The following is a 15,315-nucleotide window of genomic DNA, read 5'->3' as shown; positions in this document are numbered from 1 at the left end:
AGTTAACCAGGCTTCCTACTCGGAAGTTTGATTGCGCAACAGTGTGGCGGAAGAGGCCTGATTTGTGGCAGTCTGGTGACTGTTTTTCCATCACGACACTGGCGCTGCTCACACAGTCCTGGCTGCACAACAATTCTTGACCAAAAATGGTATGACTCTTGCTTCTCACTGCCTGCACTCACCCGATCTTGCCACGTGCTACTTTCTTCCTACCCCCCCCCCCCCTTCTCCTCCCAAAGTGAAAAAGGAGACATGAAAGGAAAGTGTTTTGTGGATGTTGCTGAGATGAAGAAAAAGCATCACGAATGATGAATTTAAACAATTATTTGAAACGGAATAAAATAATGGACAAATTTACTAGTACAAGTGGAGAGTACTTTGAAGGGGATTGAAGGCTTGTGCTTAAAATGTGAATAAATAAGTTAAAAAAATAAGTTTAGTTTCTTTTGGGTACCCCCTACTATATGACATACACTTAAATAAAATCACGAGTAAAAAGCTAGTTATGTGAAAAAGCAGCTGTCACATCAAGTGATACGAAGCACTATACAGCAGAGACAAAGCTCTTTTGACACACAGTTTTTGTTCGGTAATACTGACGCTGCTAATGATGGGCATGTGCTAGATAATAGTCCAGCAATAAATAAATAAAAATAATCTCTCTCTCTCTCTCTCTCTCTCTCTCTCTCTCTCTCTCTCTCTCTCCTCTCTCACACTCACTCACTCTTTCATTTTACTTAATAACTAAAATATAAAAATTCAGCAAAATATTTACTGTAACAACAATGTAGCAGAGAACATACCAACTGCAGCCTTGTCAATATGCAACAGCTCAGAGTCAAATCCCAACAGTTCAGGCATGCGGTGCCTAATTGTGTCAGCTATATAATGAAGCAGGCACATGCGTTTGTCTGTTGACTTTGTATCTAATAATGTGTCGAGACTCTGGAGTTTGAAACCATAAGCTGGTCCTCGCCGACTGCTGTTAAGATAATTACCAAATGCCAACACAACCTCAAGCACCCTCTTCAGTTTCCGTGAGCTTTTAACAGAACTTGATGCAGATATAACGGCATGTATTTGCTGAAAGCAGACCACAGAAAATTACACTATGTCACCAAAGAGGAGCGTGCGATTGGAAACTGCCAAAACGGCAACAATTACAGAAACACAGAGAAACTGTAAACAGGGACACACATATCATAGTTCAAATAACTGGAACTTCAAGAATGTTCCATTATTATAAGGAACAGGCAGTCAAGATATTTACATGTAGTAATGTAACTTATTGCAATAAAGATAAATGACACATATTCAAAGCTTCAATTTTTTTTATTTTTTTTTTTTTTTTTTATTTTATTACATATAAGAATAATAGCTTACGTCATCATTGAAGTATGAAATGTTCCCAAATACTCGTCTGTTATTGAGAAACAGACAGGAATTAAAAAGATTTTAAAGCCACGAATTGTGTGACTTTTGATGGTGTTTAATTCTGACAACTATGTTATTCTGTCATTGATAATGAGAGAGTAACTAACCATAAAACATTGCAATTTCACATTTTAGAATAACTTACTGGTGTTATGAGGTGTATGTTGTCAAAGAAATTTCCTATGTAGCTCATAATGGCTAATTTAGCAGATATCCTTTCCACCTTTCCAAGTTGCAGCAGAAATTTGTCTTCTTCTGTCAACAAATTTACATTTTTCTTCGAGCCCACATATTCTCTGTAGGCCTTTGTCTGTGAGATCAACAACGAAATATTAGCAAAATATGATCAGTAAATACTGCATTAAGTACATGTACATATGCACATGCACGCACGCACACGACCCCCCCCCCCACCACACACACACACACACACACACACACACACACACACACACGCGCACACGCACACACACGCACACACGCACACCCCAATGGTCAAATGCAAGCTGCATACTCTCAGATGGCGACTGAAAAGCAAAATTTACAGAAAAATGTACTAGAATTAAAATATTTTTTGGTAACTTTCACCTTTTTAATAAAAAGCATTTACTGTGAAAAGGAAAGTTAGTCAAGTTAGACAACTCAGTGCATACGTAGCAGACTTAGTGCACACAGAAATCACTAATGTTGACTAATTCTGTAATACTCAGACAGCTGAATGTACATTAGCCTATTCAAATCATTTCTAACATCCAGAAATATTTTCACGTACACTTAGCACCAACTTCAATAAAATATTTCCTTCTTGAACAGTACTGTTGTAACATGTTATTGGCCTTGACATACGAGGGTTGTTTCGAAAGTAAGGTTCCCAACTCTGTACCCTTCCATGCATGGTGCAACGCGAAATCTGGCAAAACCACCATGTTTGCCGGATCCCCCACCATGAATTCCAACAACGAACATGGCTCTGCAATGGTCAGTACTGGCCTGACAGCCATAAGCAATGGAGCCCATCATCGCCGTCACTGCCAGGTGTGAAAAATTCATGCGGTCATTTGATTTTTGCACGCAAGAAAGTTACCACCTATAGAAATTCATCGGCAATTGAGTGAAGTGTATGGGGAAACTTGTATAAGCATTCAACATGTCCTCCAATGGTGTAGGGAGTTTGCCAACGACCGTATGGACGTCCACGATGAACAACTAAGCGGGAGGCCGTCGATCTCCGACAAAGTAGTGGCGAAAGTTGAGCAAATCCTGCTCGAAGATCAGGGAATCACCATCCGGCAACTGGCTGCTCAAATTCCTGAGGCTCCTGAAGCTTCAATTGACAGGATATCGAATGAAAAGCTAGGCTACCACAAGGTGTGCGCACGCTGGGTGCCGCACATGCTTTCAGAAGTCCACAAACAGCAGCACGTCGACTGTGTTCTGAAGTGAATGTGATGAAAATAAGGAAGCCTTCCTCGATTCCACTGTTATGGAGGATGAATCGTGGTGCCATTACATTACTCCGGAGATGAAAACAACAATTCCATGTGATGTACTTCTCATTGATTTTATGCCTAAAGGGACCACCATAAACTCGACACATTATTGCGAGACCTTGAATAAGCTCAGAAGGGCAATACAAAATCGTTGTAGGGGAAAACTCAGCAAAGGCATAAGGTTGCACCATGACAATGCCCGTCCACATGTGTCGCAACAAACAAAGGAGTTAATCGACAAATTTGGTTGGGATGTCATTGACCACCCCCCCCCCCCCCCTTACAGTCCCGATTTGGCACCCAGCGATTTCCATCTGTTTCCAAAATTGAAGGAACACCTAGGCGGTCTACGATTCCAGACGGACGAGAAGTTGCAAGAAGTAGTTTCCAAGTTTCTCAATGGGTTGGCAGCGGACTTCTTTGAGGTGGGAATGCAAAAGTGAATTACTCAAGAGGCAAAAATGGGGACAATGAGGAAAAATAGCTTGAAGAGCAACTTTCCCAATGGTGTAATCATTTTTTCGAATAAAAAATTCCTTGTGTCTAAAAAAATGTGGGAACCTTATTTTTGAAACAACCCTCATAACTGCATGATCTGATCACAGATTTTCCCAGAGGCATTTAAGTAGTAATTTTTCCTGCCCTTTTTGTGTCAACAGAACAGGAAGAAACCCTAAAATGTTGTACAATGGGAATTACTCTTTGACATTCACTACACAGTAATTTGCAGAGGCTAGGTGTAGATGCAAATGCTTACAAATATCAGGTACATATTGATAGAACATCTAGTTAGATAATGCAGTACTAATACTTTACCTCTTGGTCCGTAGGCACCATCCTCTGCAAAATCTCCACATTTTCCAATGATAACTGCTTCAAATCCAGAGCATTAACAGCTGCTATCACTTTTTCCACTGGCATTTCCATCTTTCTTCTTGAAATTGCTGAAAATAGTAAAAACCATTACTATCTTTCAGAATGATAAATGCTTTTAAAAAAGAGGGGAGGGGGGGAGGGACTACATTTAAAGTAAATACTAAGTACTAAGATTTAAATAGCAAAGGACAGCAAAAGGAAGCCCACAGCACATGAACACATCACCACACAACCCCACACACCCACCTCCGCCCCATCCCCACGCACCCAGAGGATGCTTATCATCTCCCATCTATGAAAGATTACATATCAAAATGGATTAAGTGGAGTTGCTCTCCTCTTCATTCACCGGTAATTGCCAGCTGACTGCTTTCCCAAAGTGCCACTACACAAATACTGTTAAAGTCAAGTGCTAATAACTACCATTTGCATAAAGATGAGAAATATTTGGCTGAAATCAAGTAGTGAAAATTGCATTTTTATAAAATAAATATAGTAGACCATGTGTAAATTTATTGAAAATACGTATAACTATTATTGGAAGAGAAAATGCCCATGTAAAGTGCAACATTGAAGCAATTATTCACTCCCACCTACTTTGAACTCCAAAAAGTGATTGTGCAAAATTTCCTAAGTTCCAAATGTACCCTTCTGAAGAGAGCTAATTGACAGAAAACTGTAGGGACTGTCCCATCTGGATTGGATGAGATTCACTGGAAACAGTTTTGGAAAAGCTACTTTTTCATCACAACAAGCAAATTTTATAAATCAAGGTAACCATTTTTTACTAACAGATATTAGATATATCACTTGGTATTGACTTTTCAATCACATGGTGCTGGTGAATGCTGTCTTCTCCACTTGTTGAACTCACATTTACACCCATTAAGTAACACTTAGATCATTAAAATCCTTTAAGGGAAAATGCTGGGAAAGAATGAAAGGAAGTGTATAGCCAAGGTGCATGTATCTGGAAAACAGCAGGTAGAGGATAGGATGTAAGAGCTACTTTGAAGTAACTAACAGCAAATAACAGAAAATTGGTTACATCAGCAATGCTTTACTCATCACTCCTCTCTGATATATAATATTCTGAGCCTAAGTATTTCAATTCCTTTAAAATTTGATAGATCTATGAACATTAATTCTTTCCAGTTGCTTCCTTTTGAAGTTTATCTCAAAATTTTGGTAGAACCATATTATGGGTCAAAATACTGATGTTCCAAAATACTAAAACTGTACTTACCAATATTACGCAACCTAGTATGTTCCAAGAGTGACACATTCTCTGCACGTTTGAATCTCTTGCTAGGGAAATTCGTCAGTCCATCAACATCCGAATCTCCATTTGTAAGTGCTCCTCCCATGCCAATCTTAAATCTCTCCTCAAAGTCAGCAAAATCGATCACACTATGAAGTCTGTCATCATCCAGTTCATTGAAAATGGTACCTCTAACCTAGAAAAATTAAGAAAGTGATAACCATGGAGGGTAACAATCCTGATGCTTGGAGATTTCTAACCCCCAACATCATCAATCAAATAAATGTTATTCACAAATATTGCAAAATGGCAGAGCAACTAGCATGCCATTCTGGTACCAAATGAAATGGATTTTAACTAACAGAAAATACATTTTCCTCGAATGTGAATGTAATGCTGCTGCACAGCAGTATTTTGATTGGCATGAACCACATTTTGGAGACAAAGAGCTTAACAACTGCTAATACGACTTCTGCAAAGTATACTATAATGAGAAAGTAATATATAATTTCACAAACTCAGTTCCAGTGAAACCAAACATTACAAAAATACCTTATCAGCATTTTACATGACCTTGCCAAGGCCTTCGATTGTGTAAATTATCAGTTTCTGCTAAGGTATTAAAATGGCATGGAATTAAAGGCAATCCCCTTGCTTGGCTGGAGCCATATTTTAACAACAGAATACAGAAGAAAGCATTATCAAATGATACCACAGGTGTAACATTAACAGTGTCCTGCAAGGTTTGGTATTTAGCTCTGCTTCTGTTATTTACCTGCACAAATGACATAGAGGATTTTCTCATGGTGTTTGCTGGTGACATACTGATAATGGTTTCAAACACAACCAGACTAGGTATGGTCAGGAGAGTTATAAAAAAAAAAAAATTGCAATTGTTTCAGGACTAACAGCTTCACCCTTAATATTACAAAGACTCATGCCATGGAGCTCCAGAGAAATAATATTGATTTACAGGTGTCAGAAACAGATATCAATGGACACATCTAGTATAAGGCTCCATATGAGAAGGAATCCATATGAACAATAAAGTGAGATGAAACCATCATGTAGTTAAGCTAACCAAATTGCTTAGTTTTGTCTGCTTTGCTCTTAAGACATCTCTTAAGTTTGTGACCTGCCAGATGGGATTTCTACAATACTTTCACTCAGTACTATGGGAAATACCAGTGGAGTATTTGTAGTTAAGAAACTCAAACCCAGTGGAACTGAAGGTGCATGTGAGATTGTGTGGGAGACCTCAGTATCAAGAATGGGTATACAATATTATAACTGGATCTTTGTACTGACCATCAGAGCTGCTCCCAAATGTAACTGAAAAGTTGACAGCTTGTGTGATACTCACTCACACTGAAAAATCCAGGATGGAATTTAACACCATCCACCCCCTTCTTCACATTTATCCACCGTCAGACCTGCTACCCACGAATATACAGGGAGGTACATCTGAAGTTTCGGACGAGATTATCTTGAAAACTATAGATCGGGTAAAAATAGTGGGTAAGACAAGTTCCTAAGCTCAAGGGAGGACATCAAATAAAGGCTTATTTCAATAGTTGTACAAGTCCATTTTTGTTCATTCTGAGATACAGAGTCCTAAAGTTAAATGAGCACTGAAAAATCTGCAGTTGAGATACCAGAAATATTCAAGTATATATATACTTGAGTATTTTGTTATCTCAATTGCAGATTTAACTTTAGGATTCTGTATCTCAGAATGAACAAAAATGGACTTGTACCACTATTGAAATAAGCCCTTCAAATGATACTATACCTGACCCCCAGCCCCCCACCCCCTTGGGTGCGGCAACTTTTAAATCTTAAATGGAAACCCCCATTTTTTTATTGTAGATTCAGATTCTCCATAAAAAAGTAATCAAGTTTTGTCTGAAACATTTTTAAACCATTGACAGATGGCATTGAAATCGAGAAAAAAATTGGGGAAGAACTCCGCTTTATTTAGAATGATTTGAAAAGGACACATCAAATCGATACAAAATGTGCACAAATTCTGTCATTACGCCAAATTAAGCTATTTTTGTTTTACAAAGTGTATCCCACAGGTTTTGATTGAGGGAGGCGGAATGGTATTAAAATCTCGTTAGGGAACTCTTCATAATTGCATTACTCATCCGACTGTGGTGTTACCGTGGCCAAACTGCGAACTATGGTTCTGTATAAAGGTCGGTGCAATGCGATCAGATGTCACTTCACTTTCAGATTGTGAACCATAAAAATCAACTGACAAAAGCAAATTATTCCTTAGCGAAACATGGCTCACTATCCTCCTACAGAGATTGTTGATATGATGTTAATTTTAGGTGAATGTCATAACAAATACGCTGCAGCTGCACAATTACATGCAGATCATTTCCCTAACAGACGACATCCAATCAAAAGCATTAATCGAAATTGCACTCAATGAGCTCGAAATGGATACATGCACCGTCCACCTCGTCATCACGAATACAATCAAAATGATGCTCGCCTGTGTTCAACTGGATCCCGAAAAAAGTACCGTATTTACTCGAATCTAAGCCGCACTTTTTTTCCGGTTTTTGTAATCCAAAAATCCGCCTGCGGCTTAGAATCGAGTGCAAAGCAAGCGGAAGTTCTGAAAAATGTTGGTAGGTGCCGCCACAACTAACTTCTGCCGTCGAATATATGTAGCGCTACAAGGGCATGCTTTGTAGGCACAGAGATAAATACTGGCGCCAAAATCTCTGCGTCAGTAAATAAATTAAAAAAAAAGGTGGAAGACGAGCGTTTTCCTCCGTCCCGAGTTTCGACCACTGCATTTTCGTACATTATCCAACGAAGTAAATACAAATTCCGTATTGTTCATCTTCGAATGTAGCAGAATTTCAATGTACTACGAAAATCCGACTGGCAAGACTGTTTGGGATGTTTGTCAATATGGCCAACTCTACGTGTTGAATTTTTTACTACCTGTGAGAAGAGGTGGTTGCTAATAGGAACCTGACGAAATGTGAATCACATGCAGTATTCTCTTCACCATAAGAATAATATGAATGTAAACATTATGCCACGTATTCTTTCGTGTTTGTTGCTATTTCATTTAAATCCTATCTGCCTAATAAACTACGAAACTAGAGTGAGACAACAGCAAGCGCGGAAGAATAGACGTATCGTGTCATGTTTACATTCGTATTTTTCTTATGCCTAATAGTGATACAGTCAGAAATTAAGCACGGCAACTGATAGATTTTTAAATCTAAGATGACTAATTCCTGTGCAGAATTTGACGTACTAGAGAAGCGGCCGCAAAGATTTTCAAACGGAGAAAAATTTTCGCCTAACTCTCGTTCAGAACATATTCTATCATATGCAGTCTATTATTTGTTTCTTGTTGATCATTATCAAAGAAAGCAGTGTAAGTAACAACAAATAGCAGTCTCCTTGCCATTGTTTCGCTAGTGAGACGATTCCTCTCTTTTCTTTTTTTTTTTTTAATTGTAAGCGGCGGTAGCGCGCACAAAAGCAAGCCATGCCGCGCGCGGCGACAGGCCGTAAACACGCACTATCAGAATGAGACAAACAATGCATGATAATGCATTTTCAGCTCAGAGTGACGTTAACACCTATAACAAAGAAAACGGCACTTATCAGATCAAAGCAAAATAAGCAATCGATTCAAACCAGACGAAGCACGTGAAAAGGAAGGGTACCCGTATAAATACGGGCGGAGCGCCTGACGTATAGCAATGGCTACCTGGTAAAACTTAACTGTTAAGCTTACGACTCGAACCAAACTCCTGTAGCTGTATCGTCATTCACTCGACCTAAATTGTGTCTCATATTACAATGGACCAACTTTGTTTTGATTTGGAGGTGCGGCCTAAAACTTTTCTCTCCCCTTGAATTTCGAGTCTCAAATTTCAGGTGCGGCTTAGATTCGGGAAAATCTTTTTCCTCGATTTCGAGTCTCATTTTTCGGGTGCGGCTTAGATTCGAGTGCGTCTTAGATTCGAGTAAATACGGTAGTAGGCGATTCAGAGACAAACTGGAATACCAAAATTAACCGTTTTGAGAATTTTGAAGATAAATATCAAGCGAATCTTATCACATTTGCACAGGTATTAACGCCGAGAGAGATGCAAATACACATGCATTTCTACCAGTGGGCCTTGAAAATGGTAGGAGGTGAAAATAATTTTTTTATAGATACATTATGTTCACCCATGAAGCCACATTCAAAAACAATGGAGACTTAATCATCACAATTGTCATTATTGGTGCCCTATCGATCCACACTGGCACAGACCTGTTGACAATCAATACAAATGGTTGTTAATGGTCTGGTGTGGAATTTTAAACCATTACTTGATAGGACCGAATTTTTTTTAACCGAAATGTTACTGGGGAATCTTATTTACAGCTTCTCCGCAATGATTTGTTGGAGCTAATGGAACATGTTGGTTTAGAAATTAGCCAATCAATGTCGTTCCAACAGGACAGAGCAGCTCCCCATTATGCTAAAAATGTGCGCAACGTTTTAAATTTACAGTCCCCTGGTCGGAGGATAGGATGCAGTGGACCAATTCAGTGGCCCCCACGTTCACCAGACCTAACATCTCCTGATTTTTTCTTGTGGGGTTATTTAAAAAATATTGCTTATGAAGACAGCCCACAACCAGAAACAATATGGAGCAATGCATTCGAAGAGCATGTGCAGCCATACCACAGGATGTGCTGCTCAGAACTGAACAACTTTCACAGACGACTGACTTTATGTACTGAAGCAAATGGGGATAATATTGAACAATTTCTACGTGGCTAATTTCATTAATTAAGCACCCCCAAATTGTGAGAGACAAGGGGACTCACACTGATGAAGCACCACATGGGAACATCATCCTACTATGTCCATTTTGTCGTTCCTTGGTAATGCTGAAATTAGGATACAGTACATTTTGTACAAAAATAGCTTAACTTGGTATTAACGAAAGAATTGGTGCACATTTTTTATCAATTTGATGCATCTTTCTCGGATAATTCTAAATGAATCAGAGTTCTTCCCCAGTTTTACTTTTTTCTTGATTTCAGCACCATCTGTCAATGGTTTAAGAAATGTCTCAGACAAAACTTGATTACTTTTTTCATGGAGAATCCGAATCTGCAATAAAAAATGGGTGTTTCCATTTAAGATTTAAAAGCTGCCCCCAGCCCCACCCAAGGGGGTGTCGGCTGGAGGTCACGTGTAGTATCATTTTATGTCCAGCTTATGAACTTGCCTTACCCACTGTTTTTACCCGATGTTTAGTTTTCGAGATAATCTCATCTGAAACTTCAGATGGGCCACCCTGTATATTTTTTTATTAGTTCTTTACTTTGATCCTTGTGACTTCTCACCAATTTTAGTGAGTTTTCATTTTTTGCTATCGGAGACTCCTCAGATTTCATCTTGTTTCCCCCTTTTGCATCCATTTCATCCTTTTCATAAATTTTCACACGTATTTGGGTGTATTGTGCGAAATTTTTTGGACTTTATACTACACTGTTTATGTAATTTTTCGCATTTTTCCAAAACCAGGGGGTCCTTGCTCCTTCCATCTGCATCAATACAGAAAAGTTTGCTTATCCCTAGTCAGATACCAGTCCCACATACTGTTCCTGCGTTGTTGGTTGGCTCATGGAATCCTCCCTAATGGCCTTACCATCAAATTGCCCATCTCTGGCTACCACCCCCTCCTCCCACAATGACCATCTGTTCAGATTCCACCAGTCCTTAGCCCTCACCAACACAGTCCTGCAAAACCATACCAACCAAGCCAAAAAAACCTCCTTGCAGTATCTTCCCTCCATCTGCAAAATCCTCCTGCTACACAACCCCAAATGCCTGGAGCCCATAACACATACTGAAACTCTTGCCCTGCAGGAACTTGAGCAAAATGCACAATGCCACCTGAAAAAGCTCTCCATCCTGCTCACTTCCTACTCCCACCTTTGAGTACCACTGTCCACCACCTCTACAACAACCTCCAAACCTCCCCCCACATCCCCTCATAGCTTACAAACCCTGTCGTGCAGACCTACTACAATTACCCCACCCTACAAAACTCAACTCCTCAAAAACACCACACAGAATCCAGAACCTAAACAGACCCGCAACACAGTCATGAATCTTTCCTCCAGAAGCCTTAGCCCTACAGAAATACCAGTCCATTCCAAAGGCCTCACGTTTCACCGCACTCGCAAATTCAATCATGAAGGACTTGTTAAAGACCTCCTCTCCTTCTCCCGGCCCCCACAATGGAAACACCTTTTCGCCACCAACCCTACCAATCAGACTCAATCAAAGACCAATACTGAACCTTGTCTAACTCAGTTCATTCCTTCATCCAACCGTGATCAACCCCTACTGCCCCTAAACCACCCCCTGTTAACTTTCCAAAATTTCTTAACCTGAAACCTTGCCTCACCATCACTCCCCAAATGCCTCAACAAGCAAACTAACCTTACATCTGCAGAAAGAACCACAGTCCACCATCTAAAAACTAATCCCGACCTTATAATCCTACCCGAGAACAAAGGCTCCAACACTGTTGTTTTGATTACATGGCAGAAGGACTCCGTCAGCTGTCATACTTCCACCTACAAATGTTGCCACAGTGACCCCATTCCACTAATCCAGCAGGATCTCCAGTCACTACTAAAATCCCATCCCAGAACCTCTCCTCAGAGTCCACTTCTCTACTCATCCCTACCACTCCCCACAATTCCTACCTTCTACATGCTTACTAAAGTCCATAAACCTAACCACCCAGGACACCCCATTGTGGCTGGTTACTGTGCCCCACTGAGAGAACCTCTGCTCTCTTAGACCAACACCTTAAACCTACTACCCAGCACCTACCCTCCCATATAAAAGATAGCAATCATTTCCTCCACCAACTCTCCACAGTTCCTGTCCCTTTACCATACGGTGTCCTGCTCAACACTATTGATGCCACCTAATGCCCATTGCCTTACCGCTATTGAAAACTACCTTTCCCAATGCTCGACAGATTCCAAACCAACAACCTCCTTCCTAGTGGCCATGACCAACTATATCACCACCACAATTACTTCTCCTTTGAAGGCATTACCTAAAAATAAATCTAAAGTACGGCTATGGGCACCTGCATGGCACCATCCTATGCCAATCTATTCATGAGCTACCTAGAGGAATCCTTCCTAAAAACGCAGAATCCTAAACCCCTCACATGGTTCATATTCACTGATGACATCTTTGCTATACGGATCAAAGGTGAGGACACCCTATCCACATTCCTCCAGAACCTCAACAACTTCTTCCCCATTTGCTTCACCTGGTCCCACTCAACCCAACAAGCCACCTTCCTAGATGTTGACATCCACCTCTAAGATGGCTACATCAGTACCTCCGTCCACTACAAACCTACTAACCGCCAACAATACCTCCACTTTGAAAGCTGTCACCCATTCCATACCAAGAAGTCCCTTCCGTACAGCCTAGCCATCTGTGGTCATCGCATCTGCAGTGACTAGCAGTCCCTCTAAACATACTGAGGGTCCCACCGAAGCCTTCACTGACCATAATTATCCTCCCAACCTTGTACAAAAACAAATCTCCTGAACCTTATCTTTCCAGTCTCCCCCACTTCCGAAAGCACCACAGTCCAGCCACAGAGGAGCACTACCCTCTTAGCTCAGTACCACATAGGAATGGAGCTACTGAATTACATTCTCTGCCAGGGTTCCAATTACTTCTCATCATGCCCTGAAATGAGAAATGTCCTGCCCACCATCCTTCCCACACCTCCCACAGTGGTATTCCACCATGCACTGAACCTACACAATATGCTCATCCATCCTTACACAACCCCTGCTCTCGATCTCTTCTCATGGCTCACACCCCTCTAATAGACCCAGATGCAAAACCTGTCCCATACGTCCCCCCCCCCCCACCACCACCACCACCACCACCGTCACATCACATATCCCGTCAAAGGCAGGGCTACCTGTGAAACCAGCCATGTGGTCCACAAGCTACGCTGCAACCACTGTGCTTCATTTTATGTAGGCATGACAAACAAGAAGCTGTCTGTCCGCAAGAATGGCCACCAACAAACTGTGGCCATGGACCACCCTGCGGCTTAACACGCTGCCAAACATGATATCCTTGATTTCAATGACTAATTCAAAGCTTGTGCCATACGGATCCTTCCCACCAACACAGCTTTTCTGAATGGCACAGGTGGGAACTTTCCCTGCAATACATCCTGTGTTCCGGTAACTCTCCTGGCCTCAACCTTCGCTAGTCACTGTCTTCACCCATCCAGCTCCTGCCCTGTTCCCATTCCAACACTACACAGCCATCATTCCACCACCACACCTAGTCTTTTTATTTCTCTCCTTTCCTGCTACTTCCCTCCCTCCCTCCCCACCTCTCCCCTGCCCCTGTCGGATCTGCAGCACTTCACTGTCCACCACCCCTACCACACTATCCCTCCCCTTCACTGTCCCAGCCTTCTCCTTACTCCCACCCAGTCGTCACTCCCATCATGCACTGGTGCTGCTGCTGCTGCTCGCAGTGTGGTTTCAGTTGCCTGGGACTGCAGTTGTGTGTGTGAGTTGCGTTTGCTTTAGAGAGAGAGAGAGAGAGAGAGAGAGAGAGAGAGAGAGAGAGAGATGTTGACAAAGATGTTAATGGCCGAAAGCTTTTAACTGTGAGAGTCTTTTTGTTGCATCTATCTGCGACTCAGCATCTCTGTAATATTGTTGCCTCATTCACACTGTCATTTCTAGAGGAAATTTCAAACAGCCCTCAATCAATCGTGATAATTAGAATTTTCTATCTCATAGCCGAGACAAGACATCGTCTAAAACAACACGAAGCGTTGTCTCTGAAAACTACCTAGAACAGATAGTTCAGAATCCCACTCATGTCTGAAATAGATTTCATGGCAAAATACAGATCTATCCTGTCTAAGGTCTTCCACAATGAATCTGGTATCAGTGTCGACAAAGTAGTTGTAGAAACACTGATTACTGAAGTACCATGGGCAACTGAAACAAGTAGAAAGTTTATCTCTTTAACAAACCATTCAAAGAGGCAGTACTGCCATATCACAATGACACACTTTAAACATTCAGCTTGGGCAGAAGCATATAGGGAAAGAGTGGCCGAGTTTATAGGAATAGCTGACAAAGCAGTGTACATACATGTACCTAGAAGAACATGTTTGTGATGGGAGTTTCCATGGCATAAACTGAATGTAAAGTACAGTCTGCACAATAAATACATGGAATATAAAGTGTATGATTATAGGCAGAGACAGGCTATGGAAAATGCATTCTGGTGTTGAAAGGGCTATGTGTGAAACCTTCAAACATTACCAAAATGTTCAATGACTTCTACAGTAGCACCTAACTGCCACAGAAGTTTCAGTCTGTATGCTATGGTTCTCTGTGGCACCGAAATTAATGGACAGACTCGCGATAACATAAGAACTGAAGCAACGTAGCAAAGCAAAACCATAAATGCTGAACTGAATTTTTCAAATGTTCCATTACAAAGGTAAATTGAGGAGTATTGCACCATTAATTCTCACATCACCGTAAATATGAACAATACAGATATTAGTATCTGTGGCTCTGAGAAAAAGCTGAAACCTCTGAAACCTAATAAAGATTCAGGGCTCAAAAAATTTCCCATCACATTACATTCAGAATTTGCAGCCGAGTTGGACCTCTTAACCGTAATATACCATAAAGTCAACAACAACAACAACAACAACAACAACAACAACAATAAAAAACTGTACCTGGTAGCTCAATAAAAGTACAAGTCACATGTGTCTACAACAAGTAGCAGAAGTGATCCACAAAACTACCATCCAATAGCTTTGACATTTTTCAGTTTTCTCATCTTAGAACATATTCTGAGCTCAAACACAATGAGGTACCTTGAACACAACGATTTCCTCCATGCTAACCAGCATGGATTCTGATCGACACTGGAAGTCATGTTAAACACTGGAAGTCATGACCAAGGTAGTCAGGCTCATGGAATATTTTTGACTTGCAAAAAACGTTCGACTCCATACCACTCAAATGATTATTAATGAGGTATGATCATATGTGGTATCAAACGGAATTTGTGACTAGAATAAGGATTCTGCCTCATTAACTTGTGTGTTTTATTTTATGTTATTTATGTTATGCGTGATTTTGTGCGTTTTCTCTTTTTAT

At 40.8% G+C, this 15,315-nt stretch overlaps 1 protein-coding gene across 6 annotated transcripts in view; it reads right to left on the bottom strand.

Annotated features, from left to right (window-relative positions):
* LOC126175747 (formin-like protein) overlaps positions 1-15,315 on the bottom strand; it is a 479,943-nt gene that overhangs the window by 57,061 nt on the left and 407,567 nt on the right. For all 6 annotated transcript variants that reach the window (XM_049922703.1, XM_049922702.1, XM_049922701.1 and 3 more), the window contains 4 exons: positions 5,047-5,257; positions 3,741-3,868; positions 1,580-1,744; positions 804-1,083 (listed from right to left, as the gene is read on the bottom strand). In XM_049922703.1, coding sequence (XP_049778660.1) covers positions 804-1,083; positions 1,580-1,744; positions 3,741-3,868; positions 5,047-5,257 — 784 coding nt within the window. The remainder of the gene's footprint in view (positions 1-803; positions 1,084-1,579; positions 1,745-3,740; positions 3,869-5,046; positions 5,258-15,315) is intronic.

Source organism: Schistocerca cancellata, chromosome 3 (genome assembly GCF_023864275.1).
Source record: "Schistocerca cancellata isolate TAMUIC-IGC-003103 chromosome 3, iqSchCanc2.1, whole genome shotgun sequence".
NCBI classification, from domain to species: Eukaryota; Metazoa; Arthropoda; class Insecta; order Orthoptera; family Acrididae; genus Schistocerca; species Schistocerca cancellata.
Note: the sequence above shows the minus strand (reverse complement) of the source record. Positions and strands in the feature narration are given on the sequence as shown.